Source organism: Lonchura striata, chromosome 6 (assembly GCF_046129695.1).
Source record: "Lonchura striata isolate bLonStr1 chromosome 6, bLonStr1.mat, whole genome shotgun sequence".
NCBI lineage: Eukaryota > Metazoa > Chordata > Aves > Passeriformes > Estrildidae > Lonchura > Lonchura striata.
In genome coordinates, this window is record NC_134608.1 from 24,242,689 (window position 1) to 24,261,443 (window position 18,755).

Genomic DNA, 18,755 nt, shown 5'->3' on the forward strand with positions numbered 1-18,755 from the left:
TGCATAAAATCAGCTCTGTACTGGCCATATCTGAATGCAGGAAAAGGAATCACATTGTGTACATGTGAAGCATCTGCATGTCCAAGAATTAGAAATGCCTTACTCTCTGAGCTATACCTGATATCAGAAACTCACCCTGTTCAGTTTATACAAAAGAAGATAATGGTAAGATTACTATTCACGGTCCCCAGATACCAAAATGGGGAAGGATTTTGGGCAATAAATTTCTCTTTGAGTTCTCAGGAAAAGGAAGCATAATAAGACCCATAGGTCTGAAGCTGAAAGATGACCAACTAGAAAACAAGTTCAACAGATCATCTCTGGAGTCCTTCATCATGGATCTGTAATTCCCCACACATTTGTAGTTCCACCTGAAGGCCTGGGACTTTATGTGTCCAAACCAAGGAGTGCTGGAATTGATGTAGCTGTGGTTGATATCCAGCTGCCCTAGGGCAAGTGCAGCAGGAAAGCAAGAGTAAGTCAAAAATGAGGAGCCTGCCACTTGCTTTTCTGTATCTTGATTCTATAGGGCTTCTCACATTTATGATGTGCAATTACTTTTCAAGCTTTTTAAAGCTTTTTCTTTGGGTGAAATATGCTACATGCACATATTATAATCACCATAAATTGACATGGCAGCTAACTATATACCTGTGCTGTATATCCATCATTTAGGTAAAAGAGTAACTGAATAGGAACTAAAGACATAACTTACAGGTTTTGCAAGCGGGGGGTGGGGCAGAAGGAGGGAACAGGACATGCCTATGACAGGTGGTGGTATATCTCCTACACATCCTGGGTCAAGAGGGTAATATGTGGTTCAGCCTGCCAGACCTCAGCTTGCTTTACTACTAGTGGAAAGCAATAGTCATAGCACCTAGTCAGACACCTGCAGCAGGTGGTTTTGGAAAAGCTCTGAGTGGATAAAATGTCAATAGCTCTGAAAAAAACCCAGACTTTTAATGAGATAGTAGGTAGCAGGTCACTCAAGTTGGCTCTGCAGGAAATGAGGCTGTGTGAGGGTAAAGTTCTGGAGAAAGCACCTCATATCATGCAAAGCTGGTCACTTGCAGACCAGATTTCAATGAATGGAAAATTACAAGGATAATGCCATTACTGGAAAACAGGGTGGATTGTTAGAACAGGCAGTTGTGGATTTGCTATGTAGGACTATTGAGAAAAGTCCTGTGGGATTTAAAAAAAAACACCCACTGATCAAGTGCATTTTCTTTAGGCACAAGTTGTTCAGATTTATAAGTCTTACTCTAGTGGATATTAGAGCTTTGGGGAAATAAAATTATCCTCAGCAAACAGGAAAAATATGGAGCAAGCCTGGCATTTAACTGCTTGAAAACCAATTCAGCTGAGTTTCTCCATTATGCGATCAAAAAAGAGCAAAATTGCAAACTTTGCTGACCTTCATTCCATCTCGTGCCATGGTGGTTGTTACTGCACTCAAAGGTTTGGTGCTGTAGCTGTGCAGATATGAACAGTTCCTCTCACTGTTCAAACCTATCCCTGTGCACTGACAACACAGCCCTTAGTCAAGCCTTTGCTCAGCACATTGCAGGGTGAGTTTGTCCATCTTTGTCCTTGCTTCTCCTGCACTTCAGGCTCTCATGTGGGGAGTAAACTGCAGTCCCAAAATACTACAAACAAGTGCAGTTAGTCCCATATGCAGTGCTTTTGGGACAGAATGAGGGAGGAAGCCCTGTTCTGTGCAAAATCCAGGCAGGCAGATATCTCTGAAGAGCAAATTTCTGAGGCAAATTTCACTCGATGCTATAGTCATGTTTTCTTTATGTTGAGGGTGCATTTTAAAAGCCACTCACCCATCTGGCTTCACTTTCTGTGCTTTGGTTCATGTCCCAGAGCAGTCTCAATGCACTCAGGATCCCACAGAAATTACACAAAACTAAGAGATGTGATTCTACTGCCTGCCACCAGGCAGCCCATCCCAGGGATCTCTGTGGAGTCAGCTCCAAAGGTACAGCAGTTGGCTGTGGGGGCTAGATGCCATCTTTTAGCTCTAGGGGTCTGCTTCTCCTGCACTGCCTGACCTGGTAATCCAGACTTGGTCTCAGCTCTTCCAGCAGAGGTGCATCTGCCAGCTGAGCACAGCCCTGGCTCATGCATCTGTGATAGGTTCTTCACGCTAGCAAGGATGTCCAGAAACACTAAAAGTAGTCCAACAAGCAGATTCTGTGAATGGCTTAGGCTGAGATTTGATTGCCTGTGTAAATCAGAGATGACATCGGGCAGTCAGGCCTTGGTTGTTGGCAAGCCTGGGTGTGATATTAAAGACTGGCTTCCAGTTCTCTGTGGAAATGCAGGTCTGTGGTTCCCTGTCTGCTGGGACTACACAGCCAGACAGAATCTCAAGACCCTACGAGGATTTGCAAAGCGTGGTCACCTCTACCATTTCTCCTCTCCTTTCTGTCCTGACCTCTCTTTCCCTTTGCCCACTCGACTGGCACGTACAGCCCCACCCATCTTGGCCACAGCTGGGCTGATCAATACTTATCTGGCTGCCTTTCATGCAGACCTGGTGAATTACGGAAAAACATTAGTATAGGAGATGTCTGGGCCCAAGCAGTGAGGTGGTCTAAAGGCCCAAGTGAGGATCTCTGTCTTGGCAATGCATGCATGTGCACCAGGCAAGGAATCCTGCACCCGTGGGGAAGGGGGAATGTGGGTTGTCTAGTTAGCAGAAGAGACATCACCACCTTCACCGTGCTGCTGCTGCAACTCAGTTAATGCACACAACACAGCTGTCCCCACAGGATGATATCCCTTGTGGGAGCAGTCTGGCCCTAAGATCACACTAACCTTTCTGAGCTCCATTCCCCATGAAATCCGTTCATTTCCACATGTGTCTTCAGATGCTCTGAAACTCCACAGGATCCTCTTCGTCTCCAAAGGAGCAGCTCCCTTCTGCACAGCTAAACATTGCTGCAATTCACAGGAGCAGAAACCCAAAGTAAATTAGGATGGTAAAATTCAGTTTCATTGACTCTCCAGTATAGTCCATGGAAGAGGTACATAGCTCCAGAGATTTTTCCAGATTTTTGGTACAGCAGCCAAATAATAGTTCCCAAAGCAGTCCAACAGGGATACTATTCCTTTTGTATATATAAAATTTGTCGTCGATGTGACTTTATAGCTTGTCTTAAAGCAACTACTGAACAAATAATTGACACCAAATGACAACTTTGCTATAGACATGGCCCTTGCCTTTATTCATAGAGTGGCAACAGATTATCTTGGATAGTTGTGAATAAATCCCTGAGAGCTGTAAATTAGATCTTCCAGACTTCCTAATGGTCATCAGTCTGGTCCACTGAAAAGGCTGCAGCCTCCCAAGCTGTTTGCCACTGCCTTCCTACACATCTGCCCCACATCTGGCCAGTCATGTAGTCAAATGCTCATTTAGGCACTTCTGCCAACTTAGGGAAAAAACACTATTAAATTTTCTTTCAAACGTGTTCTGACATCTATTGATGAAAATTGTAGAAGGGTTCAGATCCTACTAAATACAACTCAATATTTAGTATTTTAATACAACTTTTTTGTTTCCTGTCTATATTGAGAAAACCTTAGCAATAAGACAACAGAAGTAGAGGAGACTGGCAATTTTCATACTGATTATCTACTGACAAAAACGGTATGTGTTAATTAGAAATATTTTATTTGAAATTTAGAACCAAGGTAGCTTGTTCTATCAAACACAAATTTAGTAAAAAATGAAACAACCAAATTTCAAATAACTTCCTAGCCTTATGCTGACATACCATCTTTAACCTTATTGAGACACCTACTTTCAAATATTACAACAGCTGCGTCTTGCTTTGACTTCTGTGAAGTTTTTAAAACTCCATATGTAAGCATAGCAAAGTATTTCTGTTGCTCATTTTAACAATTTTTTCTCCTCTTCTGTCTGAAGCAGGCAAAGCTTCCACACATGCATATTTGTATTTCACCCAATACTTTTTGGTGGTCTGCTCAAAATTTAATTATTATCTTGTACTCCAAACACTGGTAGATTGTTAAGGGTGAGGGAAAATGTTCCTTGTCTAAAGTGGAAGACACAAAGCTCTTTTAATTTTATATACCCTACTGAAGTACCAGATGGTATGACTTTAGTGCTGTAAGCATGTATTGATGAAGACCATACTACTTGTTATTTTATTTCTATGAATAAATGAATTAACTTTTTGATTTTACTTAGACATATGTGAAATCTTGATTCTAAAGAGTACATCTAAATTGATAGCTACATCCACTTAGACATACATCCACTTCAGTAGCCTCATTTCTCATAGACTGATTTTTGAGATGTTTATCTCCTTGATCATAAAACCTGTGAAATAGAGGCACCATATCAGTGAGCCAAATAATCATGAACAATGTCCTGTGGCTTCAGACAATAAATTAGAGTACTACCAAAGTAGTTTTTCATTTTTGCATCTTAATATTTTGATTTTTCTTCTAAGTTTGTCACTGCAATCAGTTCTGTTAACACTTATTCATGAACAAATAAAACCATTTCCATTCTTTGAATTCTTTGGGAAACCACTATCTTTTTGAACAGTGTGTGAAATGTAGTGTGCATATTCATATGAGATCATCAATCATCACAAATTTATGTCATGTATTCTGCAAGGGAAATCCTAACCTTTTATTTTCATGGCCACTGGGAAGCAGTTGTGACCAACTCTATTGGTTATATTGCTGTTTTACCATATGAAAATGGATCTGCATTAATCACATTCAGAAGCTGTTCAAACCATGATGAACTTTTGTCAACGTGGCACTGCATGGACCTTTGGCCCAAGGTCACCATGAGGGAACATGCCTGACTCCCCCTGATGAGAGCTTCTCAGAAAGGAGCGTGACCCTCTGCAGCTGGCAACTGCCTGGGCAACACGCCAGAGCAAGAACACCACTGCAACAGTGTGCTCAGGACTTGTGAACAGGTGACTGGCAGGTTTTGAACAAAATATGGTGATTTCAATTAATAAATTCTCAACTTTTAAGTACAAGTTTCAGGTTAAAACTTCAAAGAAAATAAAAGTGGTGTTCTTTTGGATGCTGGTTTTTTTGCCTTTTTTTTTTTTTTTTTTTAATTTTTGTTTTCAACTGGACTAAACATTGGCCTTGCTCCTCCTTTCTGACAAAGGAAGGAAAAGAAAACCAATTCCAAGTCAAAGACTGCTCTTCCTTTTCCTCAAGCTGTTCTATTTCATAGATTTTCAGTCTATTTTCTTTATTGCCTGGCTTTGCACTGACCAGCAAAGTTAGTATTTACTCATTACAGTACATAATAGGACTAAGAGAAAAGCACCGCAGGATTTGGTCCTGCTATTACTGTGTTCCATTAATTTTACAACCAAGTATTAGCTACCAACATAAAATCCTAAATTCTGAAAACACTTCTGGCTTTGTATTGCTGACATCTAGAAGAACAAAGTTACCAGGTACACGTTACCTTAAAATTGATTTTTAATGACAATATTTTACAATTAACAATAAAAAAATCACACTCCGAACCCAACTTCTTTTGCAGACTATTTTAATAAAGGGATTATAAAATACAAAAGAGAGAGAGACAGGTAACCTGAGATGCAATTTTGGAATGCAAACTTTTAGTTCAAATGTACAAGCTCAAACTTAACAAATGTTTAAAATATTTGAGTTTTTCAAATGGTGCCAAAATAAACCATGTCTTTTCTAAAGACTACATATTTAGCTAGGCTCTGGCAATGTAAATCTTTCAACCATTTCAAGTATTTGTTTAAAAGCCTCCCAGAACACGTGGGCTCCCAACAAAACTGAAGAATGAAATTTTCAGAACACTGAAGCTCAACAGCTGACTTATAATCGACCTAATAAGAGAACACTACTTTATCTTTTTGAACTTGTGAATACATTTTATTTACCAATGCATGAGAAGAACAAACAGAGAAAGTCCAGTTCTGCAGACCCGATGTGAAATGTTACAGCGATAAGAGTCAGCCCATGTACTGCTGCGATCGCAGCCGGAGAAACTGCCCAGCAGTGATTTCATGTGCCTCACAGCTGATTTTTGCATGGGAGGCAAAACTTCTGCAGTAGAAGTTAAGAAGAAGAAAACCCAACAAAACCAACAGCCCTTTTCTAATTGACAGAAATAAAGGCACAGAGAAATCCTGACATTTAGACAGTAAGTTCATTTGTGTACATGGATTAAAGATGTTACAACTCTTGATCACCTGGTAAGAATATATATAAAGTCAATCTTGTAAAATGTTCCTGATTTGGAATAAACAAATAAATGTGTATATGACAACATACTGACATCACCAAACCATTTCAATGATAGCTTATTTATAAAAACTGTTTTAATATTCCTTAACATTAATGATTAACTAATGAATTTTACTTTACCATGAATGTATTTAAAGAGGAACCAAACAGAATTCAGCTACACGACTCCACTAACAAGACTGAGCTGGCCATAAACTTTTCAATATCAGCAGTTTTCCCTACACTAGTACAGAAAGCCATGCCACCAGTTTTCAGCTGTGTGCTGCGTGAAAAATAGTACTAAAAGACTAAAGGTCCACAGTTCTTTTCTGTTAAAGTTGATTTGTCACAATATTGTTAATTAGTGAGGGCTTAGAGAAGGCTTACTAGGAATATAATTATAGTGCTGAAAAGCATTAATAATGCTCTTATCCCGAGCCAACATGATGCTATTTACATATTTTACCCTGGCATAGACCAGAAATGGCTCCTAATGCATAATGTGCTGCAGGATCATCAGGAAAAAGAACCAAAATCTCACAGGGGAAGAACATTTCTGAGTATCTCTGTTTTATTCCAGACAGCAGGGACCCTAATTTGACCAGTAATTACAGTTGTCACCATAAGATTCACCTGTGGTGAGCCACCTTTCATCATGAACTGTTTTTCCATCAGGAGGGAAATGAATTGCTACTCCTGGTACATAATCAGATGCAATCTCATCTTTCTCACATATAGTAGGACAGAAGTGACAATTGAATTTGTCTGCTGTATGGGAGCAGGTTTCTTTTCACTTTCAGAGCTCTGCACAGGCATCAATCAGTTCTCAATGAATAAGCCATATGATAAGCCCATTGACCCATGTTGTCCTTATCGCCTCTCTCTACTGACCAGAGCAGATTTCCTGCCCTCATTACATTGAAAGGCTGAAATTAGGCTGGGATCAACAGGACCAGAAGTTCTGCTGAGGGCACTAAAGGGTGGGCCTACACTACCAGACCTGATTTATGCTGCTCACTTCAGCAGGTGAAGAAGTGAAAGTGTTTTGACATTAACCACATAGATACCTTTGCAAACACCCTGGAGGAGCCCAGGAACCTCTTCAGGGACTGCATACCTTTATCAACAGTCACTAAGGAATTTGCCAAAGACCACACACCAGGTTGTTAGTAAGGAAGAGGGAGAACCCAAGTGTTTTTGAATCTTTCTATTTCAACATAGTAAATTTCCCATGGTTCTTTCCAAAGAATAAAAACATTTCCAGCTGAATTCTAAAAATCAACACATTTGATTTAATTACAAATAAAATACATTTATCCTCATTTGTCATTTATGACGAAACACCCTAACGTAAATTATCACTGGATTCTAGGCTGCTTGGTGCAAGACAAAAGACAAAGTCAGGAAGTATTTTTTCACTTTGGGTATAATGTGTCAAAAGAAAAATTATGGAGCAAAACTGTCACTTAATTTTACTGAATCAAGTATTACCTGCAATCAAATGTATCTGACATTAAGCCTGCTAGATGGCTTTTGCATGGCCCATTTAATTTTCCAAAAAAAGCCAATGGACACAAGAGGGTGGAGGTTAAACAGTCTGGCTGTAGGAAGTCTGCATTCACAAGATCATTCACTTGGACGCAGAAATACTTGGGAAAAGGTGAGGAGTTCTAGACACTCCAAGGGGAAGGAGGAACTCAGCACATTCATGTATGGAACATAAGCTCTGATTTAGTAAACTTGCATTTTCAAAGTAGCAAACAACTTCCAAGCAATAATTAATAATTTTACAGTGAAAAATAAGTACTTCAAAGTTAGATTAAAACAATGTGTAAGAATAAATGTTTCATTCTCACAATGAAGGAAAAGCTACATTATTGTCCTACAGGGATCTTTGTCCCAGAGGCCGCGTTTAACTTAACTAAGAAATCATCTTGAAGAGAGGGTTAATTTGGAGATGGCAGTATTTCATATCACCATATTCAGCATGGAGATGCTGATGATACTTCATTACTGTCAGTATTAAAGAGGAGCTGTGAGAAGAGATGGACTAAGAACTCATGGTCACCAGGGAATGCTTAAACAACAGGTGACATTCAGTACCCATAAATGCTGTGTTGTTCAGAAAACAGTTCTGTCTTCATACAGGCTACAATGAACTCTGAGCTGGACATTACAACTGAGGAAGGAGATCTAGAGGAGTTGCCATTTTATTACAGAAATATTAATACAAATAAATAATCTGTCAGAAAGCAAGTCCAATGCTAAACATGGTTACAAATAGCACAGAGAATCGGAAAACATAATTATGACAACCATTAAAGTCACATTTTGTCTATATCTTGAACAGTAGGCACAACTGTGTTGCATCTAGGTAAAAACACTGCAGAGCTGGAAAAAAAAAAGCTTAGTATGACAAAGCCAATTAAAAACATGGGACAAATCCTTTAAATGAGACTAAGGGCTCTCTATGGAAAAGAAAAGCAGGGGAAATGATGCCAAATATGTAAAATCACATGGGACATGGAAATATGAACAGGGTATAGTTCCTCACCACTTCTCTCATACAAAAACTAGATAATAGCAAATGAATAGAGCTGGTTCATAAGAGAAAAGGAAGTATTTTTTCATTCAAAGCATAATTAACTTCATAAGACCTTGTGAAAGGAACAAGTAGATGCAAGCAATTTTAATGGATTAAAAAACAAGCCATAAAAAAGTGCTGCTAAATACAAAGACACCACCTCTGGCTTAGAAAGCCTGTAACTAACAAATTGCTGGGACACCAACTGGGAGAGTGGTCACTAGATCTAGCCTGACTTTTTACATTCCTAGGCATTGCCTTTGGCAATTTGTTATTGCCAAAGGCAGTCTTTGGGCTTTGGTCTAGCACAGCATGGTAGTCCTTACATTTTTGCCTTTATTCCTTCCTTACTACCTCCTTACAGCAGAAATAGTTCACTAACACTGACAGCTCAGGAGATCTTGTCATCCACTTTGTGCACAAAGCTCAGTGAGGACCATAGGACAAAGAGCTGTTGAGTCACCCAACGAGCTGACCAGCAGCACACAGCAGCACATGGTGAAGGGACTGGAATCTGGAGGGTGGCAATCCTCTGGTTTGGAAGCATTAAAATTTCTTCCCACTGAATAGGTGTGGGGGAGAGGCTCCAGACTCACTGGCTATCTTAGGATTGACCAAAGGTCAAAAAGGAGCACTTCAGAAGTTTCTAGAAGTGACTTGGGTAAATGTGGCTTGGAGGGATGCTACTTATCTCCCTGTAAGAGGTTAGATTTAGTCAGCTGAAACTAGGAGGGGCTTGGGTCTACAGATGAAGAAGCTTTAACATTTAAGTGTTTGAAAGAAAAAAACAGACATTAAAATGTCTCTCTCTACACCTAAAACTAAAATTTCATTTTTTCCAGATAGACTGCACTATCACAACATCTGAACAAGCAAGCATTAAGACATAAGACCATGTGACAACATTAAACACAAAGCAAAGTAGACAAGTGGAAGCCTTAGGAGCTACATCCACCTTGCCTGAGTAGGCTTGTCCTGAGGAGACACTAAAGCCCAGCTGGTTGCTGAGATCCTTTATTGAATTTGGGATGCTCAGAGATTACAGCTGCTTTCTTGAACAGGATTATGTGAGTACTGGCCTGACTGTTCATACAAGGAAATTGTTGGGTCACAAATATACCTCTAAGTTTCAACTCTAATGTATGTAGAGCCTGTAATGTCTGTGTACCCCAAATTTTCCTCCTCAGTCCTCAGTTTCTCCCCTCCCTGTCAGATTCTATGCTTCAGACTTTAAGTCCTGGGCACTTCATGAATACAGAAAGCTGAGGATTGACAGTTTGGCCTCAAACCCAACCTGGATGGTACTCCCACACTGCAGAGCAATCAGAGTCTTGTAGGACAGGGATGAGAAGAGGCAAACACTGAAAACGTGAAATTTAAAATTATAAGGTTCTTTCTGAAATCTGAAAGCTTTTTCCTCATTTAAAAAGACAGAAGAGTGATTAAAAATAATACAGGAAATTTTCTCTACTGTCTGAGACACTGTACAATGTCACAAGACTTTCATGTTGCTATTCTTTAAGCTGTACTTCCAGTCAAACCTAAATGTAAATGTCTTTTTAATGTATACTGAAAATGCCATGTACTAGCAGAAGCTATTCAACTGCTGTATAAAGCTATACATTTATCCTGCCCTTTGATGTAGCCACAGTAACTACCTGCAATTCAATGGGCTATGAATAAGGAGGAAAAAATGTCCAATATAGCAGCCAGAGATATTCCTTGAATGCCAATCTACTTTATCAATTAATATATTTAACATGCAAATAATGGACTATTTGGAGCCTAACAAATAAAATAAGGGATTTAAATTTTGAAACTGCTTTGCAGCATTTTGAACCTGAAGCCTGCAGTATTTAAAAAACGACCATGCTGTGCCTTGCAGCAGACTATAGTCTTAACACTGAGAGGACAGACTGTTGAAATGAGCATCTACATAATTTTTCACAATACACTGTGCCACAATGCATTTGGTTAAAAACAAACATATGTTTGCAGTGAAACATTTTAACAAATCACAGAACTCGGCAGCAAAGTAGTTAAACATTTATGATTTGATTTTATCTCAGCTTGGAATGTCGCTGGAGTGTCCCACTTCTAACAACTGTTTGCTAAGTTAAGGCTTCAGTGTTTACACAGTGCTGAATGAAGCAGCCTGGTCACCAGATGTGAAAGCTTCCTTAGACTGGAGCTTTCAATCAGATCACGGTCCTAATGGTCCCTGCTCCAACCTTCTTCCTCAGGACGTCCACCAGCCTTTCCAACCTGAGAGGGGGCAGGGGAGAGGGAGAGGAGAGAAAAAAAAAGGAAGCTAATGTTAGGAATGTTCTGGCTGAAAGAGACAGTGTTTGCACTGAACCAAGCTGTCCTGGTGGTGGTCACGCTCAGAAACAAAGCACTACTGTAAAAGAGAGACATTAAGGGGAAATGCAGACAACTTGCGAAAAACTTTTTAACCTACAACCCAACCCATCTGCAGTTAGTGATATATATCAACTCACTTCTCCTTTGCATGGTGTATCCGAGGTGCTTGTAGGGCATTAACACAAAACTCTGTGCAGCAGCCCTGTGGTACAATATACACTTTGGTGTAAGAAGGACAATTAATTTTTACACTTTTAAAAATATGAACTGTCCAGGACTCTTATCAAATGTAGCACTTAACTATTGTTTCCCTTTAAATAATATCTTTCCCATTATCCAACAGATACTTTAACTGTCCATTTTATAAATTTATGTCTAAAAGCTGATGTGTTTTATTTAAAAACGTCCTCAAAATACCCAACAAGCCAAGTTTCTGAGGACATGGATGATGATATTTTGAAGGTGGCCTGCATGATTAATGTGTCAATACTACTACAGAAAAATTAACAATATAAGTAAGTAGGACAGAAAGCTGCCCAATCCTCTTAGCTTTAAGGCACAGGCACTTTAAAGATGTTCAATCTCACTGTCTTAATTAGATTTTTCTTTTCTTAAATTATGTAGAAGAATGCAAAGGACTAAATTTGTTCATCATTTTGTGCCTATACACATTTATCTTCAGTATTCCAGAAATCATGTATTCAAGCTATTTCTTCAATTTGTCTGTGTTTTATGGTATCCTTCAATGAAAACTCTTCCACAAATAAACCATCTGTATAAAAGCAGACACTGTGTGTAGCAGAACACTTTCACAGCCATGTCCAGAATATTATACACACAGCTTCCACAATGGATAAACAGAGCTGCAGGTTCAAATAGCTGTATTCATTGTTACAAAGTTGACCATTTTTTTCTTATCTTGAAAGACAATAAAAAAAATATTATACGACATGAGAAATGCAGATAGGAAATAAAAATAACACAGCTTTATCAAAATTGCAAAATGCATTTTATCTAATGAATGCATTAGTAACTTCAGTGCACGTAAACTAGTCAACACGGATTTATTGCCACAAGTCATGACTAATGTGCTTGGTACGTATTGAAACATTCTTGTTTTCCAGGAACCACCAAGCACGATGAAGCTACACCTTTCATTGTACTCACTAGGTGACTTAATTCCTGAAATGAGATTAAGAATTCACCACCCAAATGTAATCATCAGACAGCAGGAAAAGTATGTGGAAGGTTCAGCTCATTCTTGCTGTTCCACAGGGACTCTGGGGGAATGAATGTACAGGTAAAAAATTGCTAAAACACTGCTCCTCTCCCTTCAGTTTTCCAATAGTTACTTTTCCTTCTTAACCAACTGGAGCATTTACCCCTGGTTTTGTAAAATAACATCTAATGCACTTTGTCTTTATAGAGGCAGCACCCAAAGAGCCATAACTCAGTGCTGTCACTTCATGCAGGTATAAAGTCAGGGATTTCACAAGTTATTTGCTCCTTTAAGTTTTCTCAGATGAATATATCAATGTCTTCTGAGTTCTAAGGATTTTAACTCAGTTACTGATCAGTCAGTTTTGTCAGCCTCTCTTATTGGGAGGTTTCCCTTTTACATCTGCTGTCAGTCCATGGCAATTAGTCCTCTTTCACTAGCATGTGTATTCAGAAGCACAGCAGCATTCTCAGCCATTTTAACTCTTGCTGGAGGTCTCTTTCACACTAGCACCCTCTCTAATGTACTTCAGAGACATAAAAGCACTGAAGAAACATATCAAACTGTTTGGACAAACAGAAGGTTTGGGTTGAAAATTGTTTTTCTGGGAGACAGCATAAAACCTGTAAAATCTGAGATCATGGCTTATTTAAATCACTGTTCAGTTAAAAAGAAATATTGTGTGGCTTATACAAGGCGGGGGGTGGAGGGGGAGGAATGACTTCAGTAATTGAGGCTCCTTTTGGGGAAACACAAGTAGAATGTCATAGCTTACACACTGTCCTACAACTGGGTTTAGATGTGCACCGCTCTGTGACCAAGCAATGGCACTGCACACCAGAGCAGAACAAGTCAGTGAAGAGCTGCCCATGTTTGAAGAGAAATACCACTGGGATGAAAGTAGCTGTCTTCTGTTTAACCTTGAAACTGTCAGGCTTCATTGAAAATAATGAGGCTTAACAATCATAGTTTCTGCTTTTCAAATGAATGATGACTGAAATCATCAAAATGAGGTATTCCTCACCAAATACAAATACACACCATGCAGAGCTTATTTGCCTTTTGTTTCAGTCATATGTGTATTTGCAAATTTATTTATACTTTATCAGAAGGAAAAGAAAGGTAGCAGTGGATTAAGATATTGTATCTTTGAAAGAGATTTAAGCAACAATGCAAAAGAGAAATGGTAGGAGCTATTTATACAATAAAATATCATAGGGCAAAATTTACCCCTACACAGACACAAGACCCAATATACCACTGAAATCCCACTTAAGCCTACAAAATAATGCTATGTGCTGAATCAGTGGTTAATAACTCTTGATACAGGCCTCAGGGGGCTTTTTGGAATGATAATCCTGAACTCTTTGTTCACCAAGGGCCCAACTCTGTCATCCCAAGTCACACTAAGCAACGTTTTCTTTGTGAGTAATAAAAGGTAGCTAAAAAGGCTGTTTGTGCCAGTGAGGTGCTGCCTGTGAGGGGTGAGGGTGGCAGAGCCAGACCCTGTTGACAAAGCTTTCTGCCCAGCCCAGTGGGGCACTGCAGGCAGCTCCATCTGGAGACTGAGCATTTTAATGTGGAAAACTGCAGCAAGAGTTTTATACATCAAGATCAAACGTAACTTAAACAGAAGAATGAAAGGTACTGGGTATTAGTCTCAATGTTTGCAGGATTTTATTCAAAATATGGAAGACATGAAGAAAGCAACTTCTGTTACTTTGTGCAATTTCACCAAATTTTACTTAACTGAAAGCAGCACCCACTACATTTGATTGTATTCCAAGACAAATTCTAACCAATTCTAACAAATGACATTTGTCTTTTTGCTTGTGAACAGTCCTCATAGTATAAGTTAAATGTGCAACATGACACTTTCTCCTGAGATGTAAGCAAGGACACTCACTGAATTTGCATCTCATGAAGCAACTAAATAAATAATTTAAGAAGAAAGTATTTGAGTTCATATTTTAGATCAGACAGAAGAAAGATATGGTGGCTGGGCCATTCTGTGGTAGTGTTGAAGGTCCAAATGTGTAAGGACAGAAACACACCTTTTGGAATGCTTTACAAAGCCTCTTAAGGGCTCACTCCCCACTCTCACAGATTTCAGTTTCTTCCTTAGAAATTTTTTAGAACTGCAGTAGATGACCTTCATTATTCTTTCTTTCTTCAAATACTTCTAGAAAGTCTGTCCCTTAGCAAATAAATTCTCTCAACAAATGCCACATCAGCATTTTTTATACAATTATTATATGCATGCATGCAAATTGAGTACAAAAGGACATATAAAATACAGGAAAAAACTATGGATTCAGATGTATAGGTACAACTTTGGTTTTATTTCTACTGATTTACATATACCCAAAAGTAAAAAGTAAAAATATCCAGTGCTTTTCAAGATAGATTGAATTTGCATTGATGAAAAACACAAAGATGACGGCTAGAAATATTCTTTATCTACACTACATACTTCTGTAATGGTCCCATGAAATGGAAAAAATAAATAAAACACACCATTTAGGAAAGGGATACCCAGTCCATCATTATTTTTAAGTTAACAAAAGACACAATGTTAAGAGTCTTGAATTGCAGTGGCTTAATTCTTTCTCCATACAAATTGGGAATTAAGCAGTTGAATCTGTGTTCTATATAGCAATAAAAAGAATTCCATAAGGGGCTTGCTGCTATGATGTTACAGGTCTAATTATGTCCTTTTAAATATGTTGCTAAGCTTTAAGAATATCCTCATTTTTAGAGGAAAGCTACCTGAACAGGATAATTACTAGGGGAGCCTTCCCCAAGACAAATTCTCAACCATTCTCAAATTTTCTTCCAGTTATTTCAAACTGTGTTCCCTTGTCACCTGTGCACACAGCTATCAATGCCTGGTATGTTGTTATGTGGAGTGTTCTTACACAGATCCTGAATTGCTTGACAATCTGCTCTGAGTTTTAGCAGAGCTTTACTCCTGTGAGTAAAAACAATTTTGGTTTTAGACCTGGTCTCCATAAGGCAGACTTAAAATCCTAACTGACAGAGAAGTTTGCTCAGGGAGTCCCAAAGCTGATCAGACCAGTGCAAGTATAGTACCTACTGCTCTCTACTGCTCACTCCTATGCATGTTTGTGGCTTGCTTCCCTCTTTCACATATTCTACTAAAGAAGTCTAGATTTCACCTGTAGCTTGGGATCAGTAAAAACTCTGCAACTGCGTAAATCCGCACACCCCTTCACACTGCTCCAACTCTGGCCAAAGGAACTCACCCCAAAGACAACAGTGGCCGTTACTCCCAAGTTCTGAATATGACAGTTATACAGTCACAGAGTGAACTCCCTGGGAATCATGCCCCAGAAATACAAAAAATGGACACCCAACTGACAGAAAAGGGCACCCTTCAAGTAGCCTGTCCTAATCTGCAAAGCAATATACAGACTAGCCAAAAACAATAGTTTCTACCTGCAAATGGAGGAGTTAAGTCATAAAAACAAAATCATCCTGGATTTTGAAACGCTATATAAAGGCTTATAAACCTAAGCTATAGCCCTTGGTTATCTTTCCAGTAGATAAGATTAGGCTCAGGCTATGAAGATGGCCTTACTTGCCTGATTTCTGGCTTCTTGTGGAATGTGTTTTGCTGACACTAATTCCCTTTAGAAACCAAGCTTTTGAAAATATGTTAGATAAATAAAATGCATTGGACAAAAGCACTGCAAGCAGTTTAGCAGTAGAGTTCAGTGAATGGTTGTTTGGTGAGTGGTCATAAGAACAAATTCACTTAATTTCATTTAGAATAAAATACTTCCCTTCCCTTCCCTTCCCTTCCCTTCCCTTCCCTTCCCTTCCCTTCCCTTCCCTTCCCTTCCCTTCCCTTCCCTTCCCTTCCCTTCCCTTCCCTTCCCTTCCCTTCCCTTCCCTTCCCTTCCCTTCCCTTCCCTTCCCTTCCCTTCCCTTCCCTTCCCTTCCCTTCCCTTCCCTTCCCTTCCCTTCCCTTCCCTTCCCTTCCCTTCCCTTCCCTTCCCTTCCCTTCCCTTCCCTTCCCTTCCCTTCCCTTTTCCTCTTGGATAAACATAATAAAATTCTAAATGGCATACTTGTTTTCAGGTATTTTCTGTCAATTCAAGGAAACAAATGACATAGAGAAGAGAGGCTGCTGTGATACTGGTCTTGCCCAGAAACCAGTCACTTGGACAGGATCATTTACTCAGGAGGCTGGAGCAAACTGATTCAGCTCTAATATCTGCACAAGGGAACTGGACCCTGCTGCTTCCCTCTCAAGGGAATGGCACTGTGCTAACACTGGGTGTTGGGGAGGCTTGTTCTCAGTTTCAAAATTTGAGGCTGTTTTGTTTGAATAAAATACTTAAATATTCACTGTTTTGAAGCCTGGTATCAAGGATATGACCTTGCAGTGCATGACCTATCTGCCTTGCTTCACAGACATCACCCTCTTACTCCTGGCTGATTCAGCTAATTTTTAATTCTCCTTTTTCCTCAATTCAGGTATTATTTTTGCCACCTCAAAAGCCTGCCTTTTTAACAATAATTTTTAATCTTCTCAGTAAAAATCACTGTCATTGAATTTAATGGTCTGTAACAATTCTTTCATAAACCATCACAGTGATAAAGACCACATGTGCTTTCAGTGCAAAGGATGCCTCTTTCTTCTTAACCAAGTTCCCTCTGCATTTTTTGGACCAGAGTCTGGGTGTCTTTCTAAATGGCAGGCTGGAGTTCAGGCATCATTTTGAACCTGATGCTGGGTATGATTCAGTGCTCTCTGTCAGACAAGTGGCTGGACTAACTGGTATTAATGGTCCTTCCTGGTCTTAAACCACACATCTCAGAGACTGATTTTGCAGCATCAGTGAGCTCTAAACCATGGTAGACCACAGTGTTGAATCTAATCACTACAGGCACCGCTGCCAATTCCTGCCTGCCCAGCACTGTTTGTAATGTCACTCCAAAAAGTATGTTCCATTAAATGTACAAGCTTTAAATTTGGCAGGGCAAACCATTCTGCCTCTGAAAAGCACTGTCACCAAACAAGCATTCCTATTAAATCCCTTTCAGCATCTTCTCAACCAAAAAGTGCAATACTGTATATGATTAAATTTAGAAGCAAATGCAGCCAGTTGGGCTTTTGACAGCAGACATAGTTCAAAATAAACCTGGCTTACACAGGCCTTGGCTAAAATATTAAGCCTTTATCTGTGGTCCACAATAACTAATCTTGTCAAACTGTTTGCCCTCTACCTTCTGTTTGGAAGATTATGAGCTAGCTCACCATTACTATTCACCTTATGCCATCACTAGCAGCAGGAAAAGTGAGCAGTAAACACAGTTGGTCCATTTTGACAGCATTTCACCCTGTCATTGATGTAGATTGTTACATATTACAGGATAATACAAAATCAGGACTTTGCTTTTAATGCCACCTTGTGAAAGGTATCACTCCTTCACTTTCAAATACTTGCTCAGGACAGCATACACTGATTGACAAAAATAAATGAGCTTCTGAGAAAGAAAAATAAACCCTGAAACAACTATAGTGTATTTCAGTACATCGAAATCTACGACATGTCATAAAGACTAGTCTCCTATTATTGGATGGACCATTCACATCTGAGCATGCAGCTGCTTATGGAAAACCAGCAGTTTTACCTTATGGTAATATGTCTTCCCCTCAGAAAGTATTCTTCCATAGTATTTATTTATTCAAATAATGAATAATGAATAATGAATGAAGTATTAATTCCTGAAAACTCCTGATGAACACTAGTCATGCCCCTTGGTAATGATGTTTGGTTTCATTAGAGTGCCATGAATCACAGGCAATCTTATTGTGTCTCTGAACTTTTCCACACATTCTTGAGGGCAATATAGTCTCAGATTTCTATTCTTCACATCTACAAACATAATAATAATAAAAAAGTATCCCACTGAATTAGAGAATAAAATTACTGCATACAGAGTCTTTTTCCTCTCAGCTTCTCAATTTGGGCTCTGAACTGTGTCTGGCAACAGCTTTCCAGATTCCTTATACTATATTCAACAGAAATGTATTTCAGGACATGATAAAAAGGACCTCCTTTATAGAGGATTTTGGTTTGTTTGAAATCCATCTTCAGGGAAATTTAAAAGCAATGTCAAAAATTTATTATCTCAAACAAACAATTTCAAATTTGCTCAAAATGAACAGTTAGGGTTTGTTTACAGATCTGCAGAGAACAGCCTTATTAAGAGACACTAGAAGTTGAAAGTATCAGTCTGAAATCACCACATTACATCTTTCTGCATGTT

General features: G+C 39.1%; 1 protein-coding gene across 2 annotated transcripts in view; it reads right to left on the reverse strand.

Moving 5' to 3' along the window:
- Positions 1–5,497: 5,497 nt before the first annotated feature.
- MIPOL1 (mirror-image polydactyly 1) overlaps positions 5,498–18,755 on the reverse strand; it is a 185,695-nt gene continuing 172,437 nt past the window's right edge. For both annotated transcript variants that reach the window (XM_021542717.3, XM_021542715.2), the window contains one exon: positions 5,498–11,134. In XM_021542717.3, the coding sequence (XP_021398392.1) occupies positions 11,068–11,134 (67 nt within the window). In that variant the 3' untranslated portion in view covers positions 5,498–11,067. The remainder of the gene's footprint in view (positions 11,135–18,755) is intronic.